At 45.2% G+C, this 25004-nt stretch overlaps 1 protein-coding gene across 1 annotated transcript in view; it reads left to right on the forward strand.

Moving 5' to 3' along the window:
* KCNH1 (potassium voltage-gated channel subfamily H member 1) overlaps window positions 1-25004 on the forward strand; it is a 441878-nt gene that overhangs the window by 311477 nt on the left and 105397 nt on the right. Inside the window, exon 10 of the mRNA XM_070768644.1 lies at window positions 19748-19944. Coding sequence (XP_070624745.1) covers window positions 19748-19944 — 197 coding nt within the window. The remainder of the gene's footprint in view (window positions 1-19747; window positions 19945-25004) is intronic.

Raw genomic sequence — 25004 nt, forward strand, 5'->3', positions numbered from 1 at the left:
TTTCTTTGTGGAATGGGCTGAAGAAATGAACATGGGGAAGATGGTAAGGCAGGGAAGCACCAGAGCGGAGATCTTATATTACACTAGCCAAAACCATGTGAAATTGCTGATTTTCGACTATTTCTGACCTGCCAAAATGATGGTATAAGCTTACTCATAATCTGTGTACAAGGAGGTGAAGGCTGAGCCTCGGGTGGTGGCTTTGTGAAGGTGGAGTCAGGATTTGGTCATGTGAGGTAGGGTATCGTAGATGGAGAGAACCATGTGAGAGAGGCCAGGGAACGCAGAGTGTAGGGTGATCTGTAACCAGGAGACCAGCACTTGCCCTGGACCTGAGAGGCAGCAGTGGGACGTGGGCTGGAGAGGCGGGTGTGCGCTAGCCTGCTGATGTTTCTAAATGGGAGTCTGAGGGACTAGGCAGTGGGAAACCGCCAAGGGTGGTGAGTAAAGTGCAATACCATTAAAGCTGCGATTTGCAAAATTTAATGAATTTGACATAGAGACAAGGAGGTTATTCAGTGACTTATGGCTTATAGTATGGATGAAAGGTGTTAAGGTGTGGGCAGGAGAAACTGAGACAGGATTTGGGCTACCGAATAAAACAGGAACATCCAGTTAAATTTGAATTTCATATAAACAAAGAATAATTTTTAGCTTAAATATATCCTAAATTTTGAATGGGCCATATATATGTGTGTGTGTGTGTGTATATATATGTGTGTGTGTGGGATATGTGTGTGTGTGTGTGTATATATATATATGGCATATTAAATGGAGAAGGCAATGGCACCCCACTCCAGTACTCTTGCCTAGAAAATCCCATGGATGGAGGAACCTGGTAGGCTGCAGTCCATGGGGTCGATAGAGTCAGACACGACTGAGCGACTTCACTTTCACTTTTCACTTTCATACATTGGAGAAGGAAATGGCAACCCACTCCAGTGTTCTTGCCTGGAGAATCCCAGGCATGGCGGAGCCCGGTGGGCTGCCATCTATGGGGTCACACAGAGTCGGACACGATTGAAGCGACTTAGCAGCAACAGCAGCATATTAAAAAGCAGAGACATTACTTTGTCAGCAAAGGTCCATCTGGTCAAGGCTATGGTTTTTCCATGGATGTGAGAGTTGGACTATAAAGAAAGCTGAGCACCGAAGAGCTGATGCTTTTGAACTGTGGTGTTGGAGAAGACTCTTGAGAGTCCCTTGGACTGCAAGGAGATCCAACCAGTCCATCCTAAAGGAAATCACTCCTGGGTGTTCATTGCAAGGACTGATGTTGAAGCTGAAACTCCAATATTTTGGCCACCTGATGTGAGGGGCTGACTCCTTGGAAAAGACCCTGATGTTGGGAAAGATTGAAGGCAGGAGGAGAAGGGGACGACAGAGGATGAGATGATTAGATGGCATCACCGACTCAATGGACATGAGTTTGGGTAAACTCAAGGAGTTGGTGATGGACAGGGAGGCCTGGCGTGTTGTGGTTCATGGAGTCTCAAAGAGTGGGACATGACTGAGCAACTGAGCTGATATATATATATATATGCTAAAAATGTATCCATTTTTCTGAAATTCAGATTTAACTGGGTATCCTGTATTTGCTGAATTTGGCATGTGAGAGACAGGTGGTGGAGACCTTCTGGGAGGAGAGTCTGAAGGGCCATAAATGATAAGATGTGAGGAGCAGATACGGGGAGGTGAGAGAGGTGACTGATGTCCAGGTGGGTGAGGAGATGGAGGCACCAGCAACAGAAGTAGCCAATCAGGAGGGAAGGGGTGGTGCTTGGTTTTGACTTGTTGCATTTAAAGGGCAGTTGGATATCCAAGTGGAGTGTTCCACAGCCATTCAGAAAGGTGCGTCTGGAACTGGGAAAAGAAACCGGGGCTCAAGACAGATTTAGGATTCAGAGGAAGGAATAGGAAATCAAGGGGAAGATAGGTGCAGAGAGAATATATGGATGCTTGTCTGAATGACCAAGTATTTCAGAGCATTTTAAACAAAATAAGAGTGTAGTCATTCAAAATGCTCAAAAGGAATTTTAAATGATATTAGAAGCTCCTATGATAAGTAAATTAATAAAATACACTTCTTTAATGTAATGTGACCTCAGCTATGTGGGAAGAAACATTCATAGATAAAAGTCTACCAACAGCTTCATCACCATGTTATAGTTGGTGACTTTGGTTTTGAGGTGCCAGGGGATTTCATTTTCTTTTTTATATTTGTCTTTCAAGTATTCTTTAAAAGAATGTATGCTACTTTCAAAATCAGGAAAATTAAAAAAAAAAAATTTTAAGTAGATCTTGAGAAAGCATTGCTCCAAGTTTCACATATCCTTTCAGTTATTAGGATGCAACCTGAAAAAAGAATAACATTTTATTTTTCTAAAGAAATCTTGACAGCATTTCTTTTGTTATCTCCTGATCCAATCAGAAAAATAGCATTAATCTTAGTAGGTCCTCCCAACTCCTCCTTCAAACAGTTCTTGGAAAAGAGAACCACCAGACGACAACGGTAGACTGGCTTATCTAACAGAAGTTGAAAAAGCAGCAATAACTTTGTGTAAATCCTAGTTGTGTTAGAGACAGAGAAGCTAAATCCTTTAGAGACGTTTCCCTTCTGAGGGATTGAGGGGAGACCCCCCCACCCTGCCCCGCTTCCTGCACCGCCGTCTTCTGCGATGTTCCTCCACATTCCCCTGGGAGCTTGCTAAGTGGCTGCGTGACCACTGCTGCTGTGAACCATATAATAATACCTCTTGCTTGTGCTCAGCACAAAGGGAGGAAGCTTTGTTTAAGTGTCTCTCTAAACACTTCAACCAACATTAATATTCATATAGCTGTTCCATCAGCCGAAGCAATTATATTAAATCTGCACTCCTAGCCAGGAGCCATAGCGTGAACAGAACTTCAGAAATGCAGAACCATTTGTATCCGGTAATGTATGCATTGAGTGAGGGTGGGGAGGACAACCAGGTTCTTGCTCCTAATGCTGTTTTTGCTTAAGCAATTTAAAAGATTGGTTTGTAGTCCCTGTAGTCCCATTGAAGACACTGATATTTAGGAGAGTTAATAGAGCTTTCTAAAGGAAATTCTCATAACTGTAGAGCCCAGACAGAGAGGATTGGTTTAAAAAAATTATGGTAAATCAAGGGCAACTGTTATGATGATGATATAAGAAGTTTTATTGGAATGCAAAATGTTTCAAATATAATGTTAACTGGGTGGAGGGGGCGGAAAAACAGAATATGTAAGTATATATGTAGTGACCTTAACTTACATAAAAATGCATATGAATGGAAGAAAGATGGAGCGTGTACCAAAATGTCAACTGAAGCTTTCTGCATGCTTTTCTATCGGCCAAAAGCATAGAGCCCATATTTTCTATTTTTCAATATATTTCAATTATTTTCTACAATGCATACATACTGTATAAACAAAAGGAGGGAAATCAAGTCAATTTTGAATTGTTATCTGTAGCAATCTTAGGAAATCATCACCTGCTTTCAGTGGAAGATTTGTCATCTGTTTACTTAGTGGAGAAACATTCGGCTAATTTACTTTTATCTAATTTCAGTTGTGAAGAACAGAAGGAGAACTGTCGTGGTGTTTCCAAGCCATTGGTTTAATGTAACTGTTTGTGTGTGGTGCCCTCATTCAGAGACTGATGCCAATGTTGTTTGAGAAAAGTAGAGTCTCCACCAGAAAGGCCAGTGACCCATATTTGGATGAGATTTTAATTCCTTTAAGGAAAGCAGTTATATCATAGGATAATTTCTAACATCCATCATTTTTATTTCTTCTTTTTAGATCTGTCCATAAATTTTCAGCTCAGCATTAAGCTGGATCAGAATGAATTACGGGTGTGTTTCTGAGCAGGTCAGCAAATTCCTTCTAGAGTCAGGCTGACAACATAGCCACCTGAGGATACTTGGACTGGAGACCAGTCCTGTCCTCAAAGTCATCCATCCTAGGGCATTCTCAGTCTTTCAGATCCTGGCCCACTGTATACTATTCCACTCAGACCCATCTTTTCCTATATTGATTTGTTCATTTCATAAACAAACCAGCTGTAGTGCTTAAGTCTCACCAGGAAAATAGACAAGTGAATATGCAGTTTCACTTCTGTTATTTAATAGAATGCCAAGAGTTATAATAGGTCAAAGAACAGGATGCTATGGGAGCTTATAAGACAGGCATCTAATTCAGCCCAGCCAGGAGAAATCAAGGAAGGCTTCCTGACAGAGGTGGCATCTGAACTGAGACTTCCATGGCAAACTGAATTCCACTAGGTGCAGCAGAGAAGTGGGTAGGGGACTAGGATGGGAGATTAAGAGTGTTCCCTGGCAGAAGGGCAGCATGCACAAAGACTTTAAAGGAGAAGAGTGACAGAATCGATCTGTGTTTAGAAAGATCATCCTGGCTGCTGTGAAGAGAAAGGAAAGCAGACAAGGAGCCTGGTGAGGAGGATGCTGAGAGATGAGAGAGGCCTGAGCTGGCTTCACAGGATGGAGAAAAGTAAACAGATCCAAGAGATACACGATAGATTAAAATGGTCAGAGCGTGGTCATTTATTGAATATGGAGACAAGCAAGAGGGTGGGGTCTGGCATGACTTAGACCACTTTCACAGGGAAGGGGACACTCACTCGAGGATGTGCAGGTCTTCCAGGGAGCAGGACGAGTTCCAGTTTTGGGTCTGTGGGTTTGAGCTAAGTTCAAGTAACTTAGCTGGGAGATGCTGGACTCAGAAGAAAGATCAAAACTCGAGGTACACAATGGAGTATTACTCAGCCATTAAAAAGAATACATTTGAATCAGTTCTAATGAGGTGGATGAAACTGGAGCCTGTTATACAGAGTGAAGTAAGCCAGAAAGAAAAACACCAATATAGTATACTAACGCATATATATGGAATTTAGAAAGATGGTAACGACAACCCTGTATGCGAGACAGCAAAAGAGACACAGATGTATAGAACAGTCTTTTGGACTCTGTGGGAGAGGGAGGGGGTGGGATGATTTGGGGGAATGTCATGGAAACATGTATAATATCATATAAGAAATGAATCACCAGTCCAGGTTCGATACAGGATCCTTGGGGCTGGTGCACTGGGATGACCCAGAGGGATGGTATGGGGAGGCAAGTGGGAGGGGGGTTCAGGATGAGGAACATGTGTATGCCAATGGCAGATTCATGTTGATATGTGGCAGAACCAATACAATATTGTAAAGTAATTAGCCTCCAATTAAAATAAATAAATTTAAATTAAAATATATATATATATATATATATATATATATATATAAACTTGGGGATCATTGTGATCCTGATGGCAACTGAAGCCAGAGGAGAGGCTGAGAAAACCTGGAGAGAGAGGGGGAAGGTAAAAAGCAACCAGGTCTCAAGCAGAGCCCCAAAGGACACTGTTTAATATGGGTCACAGGTAGGAGCCTGAAATGGACCACCTGCAGAGGGTGAGAGACCAGGGGAGTGGGGTGTCACCAAAGCCAAGGAGGGGCAGAAAAGGGCATTTTCAAGTGCTTCAGAAGCACATTTCTATTGTCTAGCGGATGCTGTGGATGATAAAGACGCACCAATATCCTGTGGCCCACCGAGGAACAATGCTGCCGGTTAAACTGTGACAGATCATTGATTGTAAAATATGTTCTGATTTCAGAGATAAGGCATGCCAAACAGCCTAAATATATCTTAGAATCAAAGAGCTGTAATGTGTTGAGGACTGAAAAATATCTTTTAGGCTGTTACCAGGAGAAGTTATTGACTGCTGTGAGTAGTGTTGAGAGTATAGTCAGAAGCAAGATTAGAGGAGCCTGAGAAATGAAGAGAGGTGGGTGTTGGTTCAGGGGTGCCTCATAATTTGTATTCATCTCTCCTGGAGTTCTGAACCAAGAGAGAGACAGTAAGTACGATGGGTACCAATCAAAATATCACCTTTCACTTTTGTGATAAAGCTGATATTGGAGAATATGCATTATATTTGCATCCAAGAAGGCTTCCCAATATTAAGAGCCGGGATTAGACCCACCCTTGTCTTGCTGACCAGCACAAGCCTACACTTGGGAGGCTCTGTGCTGTAGCTCTCTTCTGGTGTCAGAAGGGACCACCAGAGAGACAAGAGAGGATAAGTTCCAACAGGCAGATCCCCAGGACAGAGAAGGGGCTGGCCTGCACACGTGCAGGGGTTCCTTCCAAACTCATCAATCAGATGAGGGCACAACAGAGGCCAGGAGTGTGGTGCCCCTGGAGCTGCCTTCCAGGCAGGAACCATCAGGAATAGGCACCAATCATTCCCCTTCAACAGTGAGAATGTGGAGACGGTGTAGATAACACCGCCAAGAAACTGCCATTGCAGAAAGGAGAGCAGAGCCCAAACCGACTCTCTTCATTCCCAACCATCCAGTTTTCCCCCCTGCTGTTTGGGGGGATTATCCATCTCTTTCGTGTGTCTAAATTCCCTTGCCTTCCTGTAGAAGGCCAGCTCCATTCTCTTTTTCTCCGTGAAATCTCAGTAGTTCTGCCTAGATTTGTTGTTGTTGATCAGTTGCTCAGTCATGTCCAACTCTTTGTGACCCCGTGTACTGCAGCATGCCAGGCTTCCCTGTCCTTCACTGTCTCCTGGAGTTTGCTCAAATTCATGTCTGCTGAGTTGGTGATGCCATCCAACCATCTCATCCTCTGTCATCCCCTTTTCCTCCTGCCCTCAATCTTTCCCAGCATCAGGGTCTTTTCCAGTGAGATGGCTCTTCCCAAAATATTGAAGTTTCAGCTTCAGCATCAGTCCTCCCAGTGAATATTCCAGGTTGATTTCCTAGAGCAGCCTCTCACATATCTTGTTTTTATATTTTTGTTTGTTTCAACTTCATTGTTTTGCACATGTAAGTTTTGTCTCCTTACATTGTAAGCCCCTTGAACGTAGAAATGATGTCCTGTCTTTTTGTTTTATCTCCCTTAATTCCGGGAACACTGCCTGATCTGTAATAGGTTGTGCCAAATTGTTGAACTGGATTGAACTGTGTGCAAAAGGGTAGTGAGATGTAACCCCACCTTTGGGAACTGACAATCTAATAACCGCCGGGGAGAGTCAGAGACAGTTCACGTTGCACCTGGTACATGATGTTATGGGTCTTGCGTGGTTTTCATTAACCAGACATATGGCTGAACTACACCAGTGTCCCATCTCTAGTACAGAGATGGTTTTCAGAGAACAGTTATTCTCCTTTGTACCAACCTCCAAAGAAAACAAGTATTTCTTGAACATCTCTGAGCTCTCCTACAAAATCTAACATGAGACCAACCTTTCTAGAAGGAGACATCCCTATGAGAATTGGGATGAACTGCACGCCTCTCCCTGGAGCCTTGACCTCCTGAGCCTCTCCATTCCCTGATTTCTTTTCTGGCAAAAGAAATCCAATAAAACATTCAGGCTAAGCACCCAACACCACAGCACAATCTGATAGGATCTGACACTTAAAGCTAAGGCTTTATTCCTAGTAATGGATCTTCATGGCCTGGAGGGGAAGGCAAATGGATGAGCTTTCCACTGTGTCTGTCTGTCTCTGATGTACATTCTTACGTCTCTAAACTGCAGGAGACAAAGCAGAGATCACAGACTGCCAGCAGCTTTTTTTTTTTTTCTTTCCAGTAAGAACAAGGGCTTTGTGGTTTCACTACAGACAGGAGGCAAGATTTACAAGGTGTCAGAACTCTGCTTACCCTCACTCCTCCATGGGCTCAGACAATGCAAGGGAAATGGCCATCAATGCATGAGGGAGAGTTCTGTGTTCCAGAATTAGCTTGAAAGCCTGGATCTTAGCAGCTTTGGGTTTAGGTACGTAGTGGATGCCTGAAGCAGGGTCCCTGGCTGGCCGCTGGCCTAATGCACCAGGTCTCCTCAGCAGATGCTGGCCCCACGTCCACAGTCAGGGCTGGTGCGGGGTCAGTGGGTACCACCAAGGTGTGTAGCTCAAGTCGCTGGAGCTTTTGCTCTGAACGTGCTGTCAGAGCCTCCACCGTCATGTTACTATCTGATCCTTCAGACATAAGGAAGTCCATGCTTTTTCCTGGAACAGGTGAAGGAAATAGGCATGTATATACCTACTACCTGGAGAAGGCAATGGCACCCCACTCCAGTACTCTTGCCTGGAAAACCCCATGAACAGAGGAGCCTGGAAGGCTGCAGTCCATGGGGTCGCTGAGGGTAGGACACGACTGAGTGACTTCACTTTCACTTTTCACTTTCACGCATTGGAGAAGGAAATGGCAACCCACTCCAGTGTTCTTGCCTGGAGAATCCCAGGGACGGGGGAGCCTGGTGGGCTGCCATCTATGGGGTCACACAGAGTCGGACATGACTGAAGTGACTTAGCAGTAGCAGCAGCATACCTACTACCTATGTGGCTCAATTTGCCTGGTGGCTCAGAAGGTAAAGCATCTGTCTACAATGCAGGAGACCCGGGTTCGATCCCTGGGTTGGGAAGATCTGCTGGAGAAGGAAATGGCAATCCATTCCAGTACTATTGCCTGGAAAATCCCATGGACAGAGGAGCCTGGTAGGCTACAGTCCATGGGGTCACAGAGTCGGATACAACTGAGAGAGTTCACTTACTTACTTACTTATACCTACTACCATAGAGACAAACACATTCCAGCCCCACCGGATAGTGGACTTCTGATTTGGCTAGGAGGTAGGTTCGGTTGATCCAGCAAAACCCTGAAATAATAGAAGCTTAGATAAGACAGAAGCTTGTTTTTGTCTCATGTAGCCAGCAGTCCAGGTATAGGGGCCTGAAATGGCAACTTCATGGTGTCAGGCAGCCAGTCTCCTCCTAGCCTGTTGCTTCATCCTAACTAGGTTGGCACCTGGGCTCCCTGGTCCAAGAGAGCTCCCATCCTGTTCTGGTCGGGAGGAGGCGGGGGGAGAGGAGGGCAGGGCAGGACCCCCGGGGGGCACCCGTCCCTCCGCACCCCTCCCCTTAACCAGAGTTCGGGCAGAGGGCCACACGTAAGTGCGGTGCGGCCTTGGTTCTGGTCGTCTGTGTGCCCAGCTAAGGGTCGTGGATTCCATTTCCGTAACAGAGAAGTCGTTCTGGGGTATAGGTGAATTCCTTGGCCGTGGCTCCTTAAGATCAAAGCAGCCCCTGACTTATCCTCTTTCCCGTCACCCAGCTTGGTGCCTGCCCCAGGTAGAGGTCTCTAAGTGTTGGCTGAAGAGGAAGCTGCTTGGGGCGGGGGGGTGGGGTTGCAGAGGATGATCACTGGGATCACTGGGAAGCCTCTCTCCGTGTGGAGGCTGCACCGGGGTGAGGGGAAAGTCTGTGGGTCACGGACCATCATTCAAACCTCTCTGGAGCTCACGCCTCTCTTCAAAATGAGACTGACGATCCCTGTGGAATTTGCATCACAGGGCTCTTACAGAGGACTCTTCTTCTTTTTTTTTTTAAATATTGAACAGGAAGATTTATTATGCATGCTTTGAATTTTTCTTTCTTATCCCCGGCACTCTTTCTGAGAATGATTCCCACCAGCATCTCCTCTCCCCGATAGCACTCTGCTTCCTATCATCTTTAATCTTACCGTAACTCTTCAATACACTTTGGTGGGTGGGGCTAAGAACTAATTCATTCTTGATATCATATCCCTCAGCACTTAGCACAATGCAATGATAGGCATGCAATACATATTTCTTGAATAGAAATAAATCTGAGAACAACAAATAGCTCAGGCCTGGTCAGGTAGCCAGTGTTCAAAATGAATGGTTTGTAGATCGCCATTGCTTGAAACTATAGGTCATTTCACAGCGAAATTAATTGTCACATGGTTGATAGCTTCAGTTTTTTTTTATTATTATTTTTATTGGAGTATAATTGATTTATACTGTTGAGGATTCATCTTTATTGTGGTTACTATTTATTGAGCACCTACTGTGCTCCAAGCACAGTGCTAAGTGCCTTGTTCATATTAGTTCATGTGAGTCTCACGACATTCCTGGGAGGTGGGTTTTATTACCCACATTTTCAAGCTGAGTGAATTGACAGTGGGGAGGTTTAGTAAGATGCCTAGTGGCCTTGGTTTGTTTATGCATTCAACAACCATTGAGCGCCTGCTGTGTGCCAGACACACGGCTGGGGATGCGGTGATGCAGGGATTGTTTGCAGAGTGCCAAAGGCACAAATATGGTCAAAGGGTCGGGGAGGAGGTGGGGTGTATTTCGAGGCGCGAGAAGGAATTATCCAGACCAGGGAGCAGGGCAGAGTGTCCAAGGCTGTGCTGGGAAGGCCCAGAGGGAAGTGGGGAGCCGGACTTGGAGGAAGTCTAAGAACCCGAGTGACTGGAGGTGGAGAGTCAGGAGGAGGGGCCAGCCGGGTCCTGCCAGCCCCCAGCAGGGTGCACCTGAGCTCGAAGTCAGCTTGTCTGGCCTGAAGCCTCTGTTGAGGGAGTGGATGAAAAAGTAGTTGGAAAACATCCCAGGGCAAGTACCAGGGAGGAGATTTTGGGCAGTTCTCTTCGTGTCTTAATCTGAGGACAACGGCAATGACCTGGATTGCACAAGCCTGGTGTGTATCCTGAGTCCAGGAGTTCTGAGAACTCTCTGCGTCCTCATTCTAATCCTTCTGAGCCAGCCGGTTCAGTGGGTGTGCGCAGTCTGCTCGGGGCTTGCCTCGACACATTGTTCCAGCTTCCGTGTTACATCCTCTAAGCACAGTTACCCCAAGGGCCAGGAGAGAGAGTGGTTCTCCCTCAGAGCCTCTCTGCTTATGCCGGGATCTCTGCTGCCACATTTCACCCTCCTGATGCAGTGAGTGGCAAGGTGCCTCTAGTTTTCAAATGGCTTGAGGGCGTAAGACTTCCCGATGTCCCAGAGAAGAGGAATAAAGGCACTCGGGCTGGCCCTCACTGCACTCTGTATTCCTGGTGTCTCTCTCAGCATCCCGGGGAGGGGTGGGCAGCAGTGTTGGTGTCACATGCTCACTGTAGAGTCTGGAAGGTGCTTAGATGAGTTTGCAGCTGAATGAGGAGACCAGGCACTTTCCTCAGAGGGTCACAAAATATGCTGTCCACACTCATCCCTACAGGCTAGTGAGGGAGCAGATGATCCAAAGCATGGGGCAATACAGAGAGCATTCGGGTTCAGTCCTGTGCCTCAGGGCCTTTGCACATGCCACTCCCGCTCCCTGAAATCATCTCTGTGCTGTGTCTTTTTTTTTTTATTCCTGTTTGTACAGCATTTTAATACTTTAATATATCATTTCATTTGATCCTCTCTACAAACCTTGGAAGTAGGTACTTCCTACTTCAAGCATCATTCCCCAATTTCCATTTTATAGATGAGATCATTGGAGTCCATAGATGGTCAAATACAAATGTAGATTTGATATGTTAAAAGAATAGTAACAACATTAACCTAATTTGACAGGGTGTGACTCAGGACCTAAGCAGTGAAGAGAATTACCAAAAACATTTAAAAAAAATCAAAGTATTAGCTTTCAGGGTTCCAGCAAGGCCTAGATAATTATAACTTTTTCAACAGAGGCCAAAGCTAACAGTTGTGCTTGATTTTTTCCACCTGAGGCTTAGGCTGTGAAGATAGAATATGCATTAAGTTGATAAGCCTAAGATAGTCCCCTTAGAGAGCTGAAATGACTAGGAGAAAACTGAAAATTCAAAATTGGAGGAAGTGTAAACAAGAATGAAGCAGGAATGTCAAAGAAAAGAGTAGCCCAACTGGGGAAACTGCTCTGACCCCTTAGTTATATATTCATTCTGGGCCTAAGAAACATGTCGATCAGGGTATTTGCTGCTGCTGTTTAATCACCCAGTCGTGTCCAAGTCTTTGTGACCCCATGGACTGCAGCACACCAGGCTTCCCTGTCCATCAGCATCTTCCAAAGTTTGCCCAAGTCACATCCATTGCATCGGTGATGCCATCCAGCCATCTCATCCTCTGATGCCCTCTTTTCCTTCTGCCCTCAATCTTTCCCAGCATCAGGGACTTTTCCAATGAGTCGACTGTTCTCATCAGATGACCAAAATACTACAGCTTCAGCATCAGTCTTTCCAACAAGTATTCAGGGTTGATCTCCCTTAAGATTGACTGGTTTGATCTCCTTGCTGTCCAAGGGACTTGCAGGCATCTTCTCTAGCACTACAGTTTGAAGGCATCAAGGTCCAAAGAGTAAGACAAACATTTCAGCGAGGAATTGTGGAAGGCTGACTCGTTCACTGTAAGAGCAGTGTGTGTGTCATCTTCATGCTGGCTCACTGGATCCCTTCCTTTAGGTCTCAGCTCAGATGCCACATCTCCCCAGAAGCCTTCCCTTGCCCTATGAGCTTGAGCCGAGCACCCCTCTCTGTCTCCCATCATAGCCCCTAGCATGTTAGCATCACCTGCTCTGTTTCTCTCCCTCCACTGCCTCCGCCATCCCGCTACTCTAGACCTCAGCACCCAGAAGAGCGCCTGCTGAGAGCTGCGTGAGGAACTGAATCAGTTCTTTCCAATTGGTATGGGCCTAGAAATGGCTGATGATTTTAGCAGCATGTGATGACTTTAACTGCAGAATTATGTTTTGCTTAGTACAGGATACCAGTCTGAGTGGGCCTTATGAGAGGACATAATAGGAAATAGTGATGAGAAGCAGCTGGAATTTCATTTTTGCTCTGACCCCTCCAAGCTCACTCACAGCCAGTCTGAGAAACAGGGCTTTTTCTGGAGTTTTGTAAACTCAGTTGTCCATTTCTGCAGCTCTTTAGCATTCAGACATCAGGCTGTCGGATCTTTTCAGATCCCTGAGTCCCAGCACCTCTTGAATTTTCCCTGATCACTCCCCTTAACCCTCTCAACCTCCCTGCTCCCACCGTCCTCTCTGCTTCAGTCTCTGCCTTCATGACATCAAATTGTCTATAGCCGCAGTCCCCAGCCTTTTTGGCACCAGGGACCAGTTTCATGGAAGATGAGTTTTCCATGGATGGTGGCCAGGGGATGAGGAGCACACAACCTAGGCGCTTCGCATGCTCAGTGCACCGCAGGGTTTGCACTCCTGTGAGAATCTGCTTTTAAAATTAACTTATTTATTTTAATTGGAGGATAATTCTGTTATAACATTGTGATGGGTTTTGCCATACATCAACGTGAATCTTAAGCTGTTCTGACAGGAGGTGGAGCACAGGCGGTAATGCCAGCGATGGGGAGTGGCTATAAGTACCACGCTTTACTCACTTGTCTGCCGCTCCCCTCTGCTCTGTGGACTGGGGCTGGGGACCCTGTTCTATGGGATGTTGGTCTCCTCCTGTGCTGGGCTCCTTGCGGAGGGCTCCCCTCCCTCTCCCAGTGCCACCTGAGCCCCCTGTCCAACTCCCACCTCTGCTTTGTGACTGTTCCTCAGCCCCACCTTTGTACCCCAGAGGGCTTTTTATGTTTACAGCAAAAGAGGAGGTTCAGTAAAGAAAGCTGAGTATAACTGGGGGTGGGAGAGGAAGAGGATTAATTACCACAGGGATGTTTTCTTGGAGTTTTAATGAGACTACCTTTCCCTTACTCCCCCCCTCTCTTTTGTTTTTCCTTTTTTCTTTTCTCCCAGCTGAGAACATCCACTTAGTATGTCTTTTCGAATCCTGGAACATTAGGTTTTAACATTCTGCACCCAGCATCTCAGTGTAATAAATAAATCAATAAGCTGATTGCCTGCAGAAGTTTGATTGCTGAGTGTGCAGGGGTACCTTTTGTTCTTCAGCAAACAATCATTTCACACTAGGGAACAGAGATGAATGTGGGTATAGAGCTTGTCCTGGCCTCTGATGCGTAGCCCTGACCCAGGAAGTCATGATTCCAGCAATGTGTGTGGTTCACAGGCAGCTGCCAAATGCTCTGTGTCCTTCCCTTTGACAGTTTTGCATGTCATAAATACGTTTCTCATTTGCCAGAATAGTCCTGGGTTTGTTTTGAATCTGACAGGTCCTCCGACACCTCTTTCTTAAATCTCACTAACAGATCATTTATACCAAAAAAGGCTGCCTTGACAGGAAGAAAGTATGATTTTCAGTTGGGGCTGAAAATCAGATGCAAGTTATGACAACACTGAGACTTCCTGGACCCTACAGATTAATCGTGACTATCTCACCGTGAAATACTTGGTGTGGTAGGAACTAGTCTCCATTTATTGTTGCTGTCAAAACCTTTGATTGGAAAACTCTTCACAATGGGAATATTGTCATTTCTAAAGATGTGTGATTTATTTCCTGCTATGTTTAAAACACAATATGGTTGCTCTTTGTGGTAACAATAGATATGCCCCTGAAGAGTTGTTTATAAACTGAATTTTTACAAATAAACTCATGTCAAATATACATGAGGGGGCTATTATTTTACTTTATGGGTTCTTTTATAGTTAGAAAGACTACTCCTAATTCATTTGAGGTATATAATGTTCACATATTGGGTTTTGCTTAAATGAAGTAATATTTTTTTCTGATTACAAAATATTATACTTTGAGTAGAAGTATAAACAAGGAAAATCGTGATTTGTGAATCCACTTCCCAATCCCGAGATAACACTTAATATTTTGATATATTTCCTGTGATTATTTTTTATGTCTATTTTTATGACATGGGAGTATAATGACTATATTGCTAAATAACCCACATTTCTCCAGTTTGTTTCTTCAAAAATTTCCCCTCATACTTTTTCCATAGCTTTTTTTTTCCATTGCTTTTTAAATTGAAGTATAGTTGATATACAGTATTATAATATTACAGATATACAGTATAGTAACACAGTTTTTAACACAATTTATGTCCCATTTATAGTTATTATAAAGTATTGGATATTTAATAATAGCCACATTGTACAGTATAATCCTTGTAGCTTTTCTTAATAGTTTGTATCTTTTACTCCTCTACTTCTGTATTGCCCCTCCTGCTTCCCTCTGCTCACGCTGATACCTACTGTTTTGTTCTCTGTATGTATGAGTCAGCTTCTTTTTTGTTTCGTTCACTAATTTGTTGAATTTTTTTAAGTTTCCATGTAAATAATATCATCCAGTATTCATTTTTCCTTTGATTTATTTCACATAGCATAATACCCTCAATCATGGCGTCTGGTCCCATCACTTCATGGGAAATAGATGGGGAAACAGTGGAAACAGTGTCAGACTTTATTTTGGGGGGGCTCCAAAATCACTGCAGATGGTGATTGCAGCCATGAAATTAAAAGTTGCTTACTCCTTGGAAGGAAAGTTATGACCAACCTAGATAGCATATTCAAAAGCTGAGACATTACTTTGCCAACAAAGGTCCATCTAGCCAAGGCTATGGTTTTTCCAGTGGTCATGTATGGATGTGAGAGTTGGACTGTGAAGAAAGCTGAGCGCCGAAGGATTGATGCTTTTGAACTGTGATGTTGGAGAAGACTCTTGAGAGTCCCTTGGACTGCAAGGAGATCCAACCAGTCCATCCTAAAGGAGATCAGTCCTGGGTGTTCATTGGAAGGACTGATGTTGAGGCTGAAACTCCAGTACTTTGGCCACCTCATGCGAAGAGTTGACTCATTGGAAAAGACCCTGATGCTGGGAGGGATTGGGGGCAGGAGGAGAAGAGGACGACAGAGGATGAGATGGCTGGATGGCATCACTGACTCGATGCACATGAGTTTGGGTGAACTCCGGGAATTGGTGATGGACAGGGAGGCCTGGCGTGCTGTGATTCATGGGGTCGCAAAGAGTCAGACACAACTGAGCGACTGAACTGAACTGAATACCCTCAAAGTCCATCCATATTGCTACAGATGACAACACTTAATTCTTTTTTTGGCTGAGTACTGTTCCGTGTTGTGTGTGTACCTATACGTATTCATACACCACATCTTCTTTATCCATTCATCTGTTGATGGAAGCTTAAGCTGCTTAGATGAAGTACTCTTAATAAGAATCAGGCAGGGTTACCAATGATCTATTCTCAATAGTTCTGACTTAAACCACTAAGTAATTTCTTATGGGCCCTTCAGCCTAGAGCTCCGTGATTCTGTGTGTTCTGGTTATCTATTTCTGCTGACCAAACCACTCCCAAATTTAGTGGCTTAAAAAATTAATTGTTTCTCATGATTATGTGGTTGGTTGGCTCAGTTGCTGGTTCTCCCTTCAACTTCCCACACGTGGTTCAGTCCAGTGCTGACTGTGGCTGAAGTCATTTGAAGGCTTGTCTGAGCTGGAGGACCAAGATGGCTTGCTTACGAGACTAGTGGAGCCTGGCTGTCAGCTGGACTGTTAGAGCACTTCTGTGTGACCTCCTGTGTGGTTTGTTCTTCTCAAAACATGGTGGTTGGGTCTAAGAGGGAGGATCCTGAGATGTCAGTGTTCCAAGAAACCCAGGCAGAAGCTACAAGGCTTCTTATGACCCTGCCTGAAAATCCCAGAACATCGCTTCTGCCACATTCTGTTGGCCAAGGCAAGGGATTAAAGTGAGTTCTGGTTTAAGGAAAGGGAATTAGGCTTTACCTCTTGACATAGAATGAGACCTCCACTGGCTTGGGCGGTAAAGAATCTGCCCACAGTGTGGGAGACCTGGATTTGATCCCTGGGTTTGGAAGATCCCCTGGAGAAGGGAATGGCAAACCATTCCAGTATTCTTGTCTAGAGGATCCCCATGGAGCCTGGTGGGCTCCATGGCATCTCAAAAGTGTTGGAGACAACTGGGTGACTGACACTTTCACTTTTATTGACATACGTTGCAATATGAGAGTAGGGTCTGTGTTTTGACTATCTGTCACACTGCGTGTCAGAAAAAGAGCATTGTCTAGGGGAACAGGAATACATAATTATGAAAGGCATGAGAGGCATGACAGAGCAGTAGAGAGGAGTTATAGAATGCTCCATATGTATGAATGAATTGTCCAGCCTTGTCGATGAGGACTCCATGCATGCTAGGGAGCACACACTGAATGAACCCCTCTCCATGGAGGCCTGGTGGTACCCCACAGAGAGAGACATTCCCATCGGCTGGCTCCTGCTTTGCATTACCACACTCATATTACAGATGGCTGAAAAAACGCCTGGTAAGGGGTTAAATAGCATAGGCACATATCTGCCTAAGAGCTACCCAACCTTGTATCCTACTCGTATGAGTCGATGAAGCTATGTTCACAAATTAAAGCTGCACTTTATTTCATAAACACAGTGTGTGAAATAACGTGTCCAGCACATTTGCTTCTCAGCTCATGTCGTGGAGGTGCTTGGAGAGGCTGTACCCGTGGAGTACCTTATGTGCTTAGGGTGGACACTTTCTGGTGTTTGAGAAAAGGTCAACTTCTGTTCAGATGCTTAAAGCCCTAATTGCGTCCTTTTGCATGAATTAGGAAAACAGCTGCCCTGTAAAGCACACTGAGTCGCAGGTGCCTGGGTTCCAGATGTAGAGTGTGGCTGATCTGAATGCATGGGCTGACAGCTCCCTCAAGGGTTGTTAGATTGGTTTTCACCCTGGTTGCATTGTTTCCTTCCTTCCCAAACACCTCTCTCTGGCTCCCTGGAGATTCAGATTTGTGTTTATCTGTGCTGAAAATTTAAAGGCAAGAGAAACAATGTTTCAAGCTATTTGTTATATAACCAGAGGCTGTGCCAGGAATGAATTAAGCTCTGCATTAGACATATGTTAAAACCTCAATCTCTGGGAAAGGTTGGAAGAATATCCCTAGGCAAGAAGAGATTGATAGAAGTTTGAACCAGAATACCACTACGTGGGATGAGTACTCTGTTGACTTGTTAAATGGATACGGAAGCAACCTAGATGTCCATCAGCAGATGAATGGATAAGAAAGCTGTGGTACATATATACAATGGAGTATTACTCAGCCATTAAAAAGAATACATTTGAATCAGTTCTAATGAGGTGGATGAAACTGGAGCCTATTATACAGAGTGAAGTAAGCCAGAAAGAAAAACACCAATACAGTATCAGTTCAGTTCAGTTCAGTTCAGTCGCCTCTGACTCTTTGCGACCCCATGAATCACAGCACGCCAGGCCTCCCTGTCCATCACCAACTCCCAGAGTTCACTCAGACTCACGTCCATCAAGTCAGCGATGCCATCCAGCCATCTCATCCTCTGTCATCCTCTTCTCCTCCTGCCCCCAATCCCTCCCAGCATCAGAGTCTTTTTCCAATGAGTCAACTCTTCGCATGAGGTGGCCAAAGTACTGGAGTTTCAGCTTCAAAATCATTCCCTCCAAAGAAATCCCAGGGCTGATCTCCTTCAGAATGGACTGGTTGGGTCTCCTTGCAGTCCAAGGGACTCTCAAGAGTCTTCTCCAACACCACAGTTCAAAAGCATCAATTCTTCGGCGCTCAGCCTTCTTCACATCCAACTCTCACATCCATACATGACCACTGGAAAAACCATAGCCTTGGCTAGATGGACCTTTGTTGGCAAAATAATGTCTCTGCTTTTGAATATTCTATCTAGGTTTGTCATAACTTTCCTTCCAAGGAGTAAGCGTCTTTTAATTTCATGGCTGCAGTCACCATCTGCAGTAATTTTGGAGCCCCAAAAAATAAAGTCTGACACTGTTTCCAGTATACTAATGCATATATATGGAATTTTGAAAGATGGTAACGATAACCCTGTATGTGAGATAGCAAAAGAGACACAGATGTACAGAACAGTTTTTTGGACTCTGTGAGAGAGGGAGAGGGTGGGATGATTTGGGGGAATGTCATGGAAACATGTATAATATCATATAAGAAATGAATCGCCAGTCCAGGTTTGATACAGGATGCTTGGGGCTGGTGCACTGGGATGACCCGGAGGGATGATATGGGGAGGGGGGTGGGAGGGGGGTTCAGGATGGGGAACACGTGTACACCCGTGGCGGATTCATGTTGATGTGTGGCGGAACCAATACAATATTGTAAAGTAATTAGCCTCCAATTAAAATAAATTTAAATTAAAAAAACAAAAAACAAAAAATTAAATATAGTCTTGTGGAATGCTAGGCATAAGAGGATCCTCAAGATGCCGCTTATATAGGGCCCATATTTTTATACCACCAGGAGGGCATCTGGCAAGGTGAGGGCCATGGAAGGAGGGATGGGGGAGAGAGAGAGTGAGGATGAGGCACCGCGCATATAAACCTCAGGGTGGTGGACAGAGTTTGGAGGAAGAGGAGCTTCACTCTTGCCTGATTTCGTCCACATAGGTCATGCTAATCAGGGGAGACACCTCCTGTTTTTCAGCTCCTGATGAAGAGTACACGCCCTCCGCATTGCAGCCGAGGGTGTGCCTCTCAGTCACACTAATGTAGACCTACAGTTTACCTTCCTTCTCTTTTGCCAGCAGACATTGTGAGAACTCCTACTGTGTTGCCAGATACTGTGTTAGTGGAGGGATGGGACACAGGAGAGCTCACGCTGGGAGACAGGCAAGTAACATCATTACAGATTATGGTCAGTGTTTTGGAAAACCAGGGTTGACAAAGAATAACGTGCGGTTCCAGTTTCACATAGGATGTTCGGGAGGTCACAAGTGATCCCGAAGTTATTGGCTGAACTTTGACATGTATCCTATGGTCTTTTTAGTTTTCTGAAGTTGCGTGTCATTAAGGTCCAAATTAAAACCAGTCTGGCCTTTTCTGAGCCCAAGCCTTAGAATGCCGAATGCACAGCAGTCCTGGGAGACGGTGGAAAGCTGGCGCCGACGGCCAGACTCCTCTGGCGGGCACTTTGCTCATCACCGCCTTCTCTCCTCAGGGAAAGGAGACGTGTTTGGAGACGTGTTCTGGAAGGAAGCCACCCTTGCCCAGTCCTGTGCCAATGTGAGGGCCTTGACCTACTGTGACCTCCATGTGATCAAGCGGGACGCCCTGCAGAAAGTGCTGGAATTCTACACAGCCTTCTCCCACTCCTTCTCCCGGAACCTCATTCTCACCTACAACTTGAGGAAGCGGGTGAGTGTGCAGTTTCCGTCTCTTTTCTACCAAGAGCAGTCTCTGTGCTCTTAGGATAACCATGTGGGCTGAGGAAGTCCTTTCGCTGTTTATTTAAATGGAGTAGCTGATTCTCTAGAGGTTCTGCTTGTTGCTTGCTCTTTGGAGCTTTTGCTATAAAATGAGAGAGAAAAGGACGTTACTTGATTAAAAGATGGATTGATTTTGGTGCAGAAGGGTTTGCTTCTGAGTGTGTCTGTGGGCTTTTCCTCAGTAAAATCCTCACCTTCTAGCATTTTGAAAAGATGAGTTTTTAAAAAAAAATGAGGTTGTTAGTCAATAAAATGGTTGAGTGGGATCACTTAATTAATGTCAACTTAATTCTCCCTGCTGATTAGAGCACACTAAATGGTGTGAGGCTGTTAGCCAGCTGGTAATAATATTTTTTTTTAAAAAAAGATAGGAAAGTGAATCAGTTGAGTCCAGAAAATAAGAGATGGGATTTGATTCTCTGGAGATTATTTTATATACAGATGTCAGTTTAACTGACTGAGAGATGATTTGTGGTTTTAAGAACCAGAAGATCTCTCATCTGAACTTGTTACTTTCACCCTCAAATCATCAGAATTGCTCCATCTGTCTCTGCAAGGATTAGACAATGTGTCTTGTACTTGGGTTTTCATGACCGATGTTCTTGCATTTCATTTATCTCCTTTGGTCAAGCAGGTAGCTCTCCACCTATAGACTTCATCCAGGAGGACTGTCTTAGGAATCTTTCCAGAAACGACCTCGTGATCTCCCCCCACCCCTCAAACTGCTCCTCTTCTCATGGTCCCTGTCTCTATTGTCTGTGTCGCCCTGGGGCTCCAGGTTGGAAAACGCTGCCATCGTCCTCGATGCTTCTTCCCTGCCTCCCATGCCTCCGTTTACTCATCACATCCCGTTGCTTCTACCTGTACCCTCAAACCTCAGTCCACACTGCTCTCCTCCCCAGGAATTTCCCTGAGCTCTTGGACCACAGCACCCCTGATACAGCATCTCCTCCATCCTGGACCAAGCAGTAACACACTCACGCCTTGTGCGTCTCCTCAATGCAGTGCTTCCTCCTTGGCCACTCATGTGACCATTGGGATGACGTCATTCCCCTCTGTAAAGACTTTCTGCCCCACTCTAACCACAGCATGATGTCCGCTCACTCCCGCGCGGTTTATGTGGCTTTCCACATCTGGCCCAAACCTAACCCCTAAGCCCCAACCCCAGTCATTCTTCCCGCACCCACCACTCTCACCAGGAAAATGACCCATATGGTTCTGTAAACATGCCGCACCCCTTCAGAGCACCATGTCTCTGCATGGGCTTCCTGGCCTGGAATTCTTTTCTCCCAAACCCTTCAGTTCAGTCATACAGTTGTGTCCAACTCTTTGCAACCCCATGGACTGCAGCATGCCAGGCTTCCCTCCATCACCAACTCCCAGAGCTTGCTCAAATTCATGTCCATTGAGTTGGTGATGCCATCCGACCATCTCATCCTCTGTCATCCCCTTCTCCTCCTGCCCTCAATCTTTCCCAGCATCAGAGTCTTTCTCAGCACCAGAGTCAGTTCTTCGCATCAGGTGGCCAAACTATTGGAGTTTCAGCTTCAGCATCAGTCCTTCCAATGAATATTCAGGATTGATTTCCTTTAGGATGGACTGGTTGCATCTCCTTGCAGTCCAAGGGACTCTCCAGAGTCTTCTCCAACACCACAGTTCAAAAGCATCAATTCTTTGGCACTCGGCTTTCTTTATAGTCCAACTCTCACATCCATACATGACCACAGAAAAAACCATAGCTATCACTAGATGGACCTTTGTCAGCAAAGTAATGTCTCTGCTTTTTAATGCTCATATCTTAAGGGTATGCTGAAATATTTATTTGTTCATAAATCCCATACATGCCAACTGAACTAGACTAGATGTATAAAACTGAATTAACACTCAGCTCCCTAGCTTCATAAAAAGAAAAGGAAAAAAAAAAAAAAGTGAAGTCGTTCAGTCATACTTGACTCTCTGCGACCCCATGGACTGTAGCCTGCCAGCCTCCTCTGTCCATGGGATTTTCCAGGCGAGCACACTGGAGTAGGTTGCCATTAGCTTCAGGAACCTCAAGTCTAATGGAGAAGATGCACACAGGAGGGATAAATACGATACATGATGCTAAGTACCCTGAATGTGATTTGTACAAGGTGTTATGAGCTCATAAAGGAGGAAGGCAGCTAAAGGAGTCAGAGAGAAAGTATTGGGGGTGGGTGATGAGACCTGAGCTGAGTCTTAAAGGATCAGTTTGCTAAACAAAGGGAAGTTTGAGTCAAGGCACAAGAAAGGAAACAGCCTTTTGCCTTCCAGGTTTTTTGTACAAAGTTCCAAACACTTGTCACTGGGCTATTGCACCAGTGTGCTTCCACTTGTTTTAAATTCCTTGACTTGCATTGCCCTGTGAGTCTCTGCTCAGAGATCTGGGAGGGCAGGGGCTTGGTATCCCAGTGCCTAATCTAGAACAGGGAATTTAAAAAACATCTGGGGATGGCATGGAGAAAGAGATGGGAGCTCTGGGTCTCAGCATCTACATCATAAAATGTGAGGCTGTGGCTAAGATGATTGATGATTTTTATGGCCCTGTGATTGGAAAACTGGTCATTTAAATTCCAATGGGGAATGGGCAGTGGGGGAGAAATGTGCATTCACAGTTCCTCCTTGTTTATCTGTGAACATGGAATGCCTGCTGCTGATACTTTTAGCTAAGTGGATTCTCTTAAAGTCTGTTATTTGATTGATTCCTTCTTTTATGAAAGCAAGTTGATTATAATCAGCTTTCAGTGTTGCTGGTAATATAGGATGGAAAAAATGTACAGTTTGGGTTATTTGGAGGACTAATCATCTTGGAATAATTGTGGATCAAATAAATCTATCTTAGAAAAACAAGGACGACAACCAAAACAACAGCATGTCAGTGGTCAGATTGTTTTTGTAAGTGCAGAATGATCGACAGCTCTGCAGAAGAGGAGGCTCAGGGGGCCGTGTTTCTGAAAGGCTGTTTGGAGAAGAAGTTGGCATGGTCTGTATGGCCACGGGGCACAGAGGAAGAACCAAAGCTGTAGACAGTATGAGCGAGACCTCGGAGAAGATCAGAGCTGCTCAATGAAAGCAGTAGGTATCCGGTTTCTTGTCCTGAAGGTGTTTAGGCATCCTCTGGAGACCCCCTCAGAAACACTGTGGAAGAGACTTAGTCATCCGATGGAGAGTCAGATCAGTTGACCTTCAAATATCCTTCCAATCTGAAATGCCTATAAATCTGGTATGGATCTGAGAGAATTTTAGTGATTTCTTTTCTATAAAGAGATAGCCATTCTTTTTCTTGGGGAAAAAAAAAAAAAGAGGCTTGTCATTTTGGTATATCCATTGTAGTCTCTCATTGTGTCCTTCTGAGAATTAATTCCTAGTTACATAGGGCATAGAAGATGAGAACATTACATGCATGAATCATTCTTGTAGCTATTTTTTTTCTGGCCAAGTGAAGTGTATGCTTGTGGCTGTTTCTATCTTGGCAAAATCGAGTGTGTTATTCTGCAAAGATGCCTGAGAACACGGTGCCTTTGACATGGGTTTGGGGAGTTGTTTGGTCTTGTGGACGCCCTCCAGCGCACGGCAAGAACCCTATCCAGTCTCTCCTCCATTTCCCCACCACCCTCATTTCACAAATGTGACGTTGTATAGAAAGTTCACAGAGCTGGATGAGTAAGGGAAGAACTGGAGCCAGAAACGACTCACTGGCCAGGTTTCTCTCTGCCTCTCACAGCTTCATGGCTGACCCTGGCCTCTGTATCCCAAGCCTCACCCTCTCACCCCTGAGTCCATGTGTATGAGCACCCTCAGCCTTTGGCACTGCTCTTGGGATCCAACTCAGGAAGGAGTCATAGGCAGTGATGAAGGGGGCAGAACCTGAAGGCCAGTCCAGCGTTTTGTTGACCTTGGGTTTTCCTTGTCTGTGGGCTCTGAGCCCAGTGAGACCTCAGTCTGCTTCTTGCTGTGCCACTTTGTGCTTCTGAAAGCCCTAAATGCTGCCTTCCCCGTCTGTAAAATGGGGCTTATGGAAAGGTCTCCTTGTAGGATTATTGTGAGGATTAAGTAAGATAATACTGCAAAGCTCCCACACACAGAGTTTGGAACATAGTACATACTCAATTAAGTTGTGAGTTACTATTATTTGTTGTGTCCACTGGACACTCTTCTTTCTTGTTTTATGCTTCTACCTTTGTGTGTAGAGGGTACTCATTCTCCAGAACATCAGGGCACTCTCTCTGCAGCATGTTCTGTGGGGTGGATATTACCCCCGGGATCTCTGCACCTCTTGCAGCCGAGGGGCCAGCTGCTCTGGCCTCCTTGTCCCTTTGCTTTGGTCACTGGTGGGGTTGGTCCTCACCCAGTCTTTTGGCCAGTTCCATTCATGGAGAGAAAGCTGAAGTTGTTCTGACCTGTTGAGTCAGTCACCAGGGCATCTGTGTCTTGTCAAGAGGAAAGCACAGCTTCCTCCTTTCTTCTGAGGGAGGTGGCATATTGTCGTCCACGATAAAAAGGGGATAAAAGGTCCCCATCCCAGACCCTTGGCTTTCTAGGGTATCAGGCTCTCTGGACATCTTCCTACCGGCAGCTGGAGCTTTGCACACTATTAATAGTAACATTGTTACCAACTCCAGTTAGTCACAGTGTCAGTATATGTTTTATGTCAGCTTATTAAATCTTCAGAACAGCCTTCATATCCCAGTACCAACACCACTTCTCAAGGGAATAGACTAGGGCCCCACGGAGAACAGAATCACGTTTCCAAGGTCACCTGGCTTGTAAGCAGCAGATTGCAAACTACGCACGTGCCCTGCTCCCTGGTAAGCAGCTCACATCCTGTGGTGGGGCCCTGGTTACATGTGGCGCTCAGCTTTTCCACGTGAGCATTCTCCTGCGGCCTCTGCTTTCTCTCAATCTGTTGACTTTTCAGAGGTGGCACACTTCAGTTCAGTCACTCAGTTGTGTCCGACTCTTTGTGACCTC

Source organism: Bos indicus, chromosome 16, assembly GCF_029378745.1.
Source record: "Bos indicus isolate NIAB-ARS_2022 breed Sahiwal x Tharparkar chromosome 16, NIAB-ARS_B.indTharparkar_mat_pri_1.0, whole genome shotgun sequence".
Lineage (NCBI taxonomy): Eukaryota > Metazoa > Chordata > Mammalia > Artiodactyla > Bovidae > Bos > Bos indicus.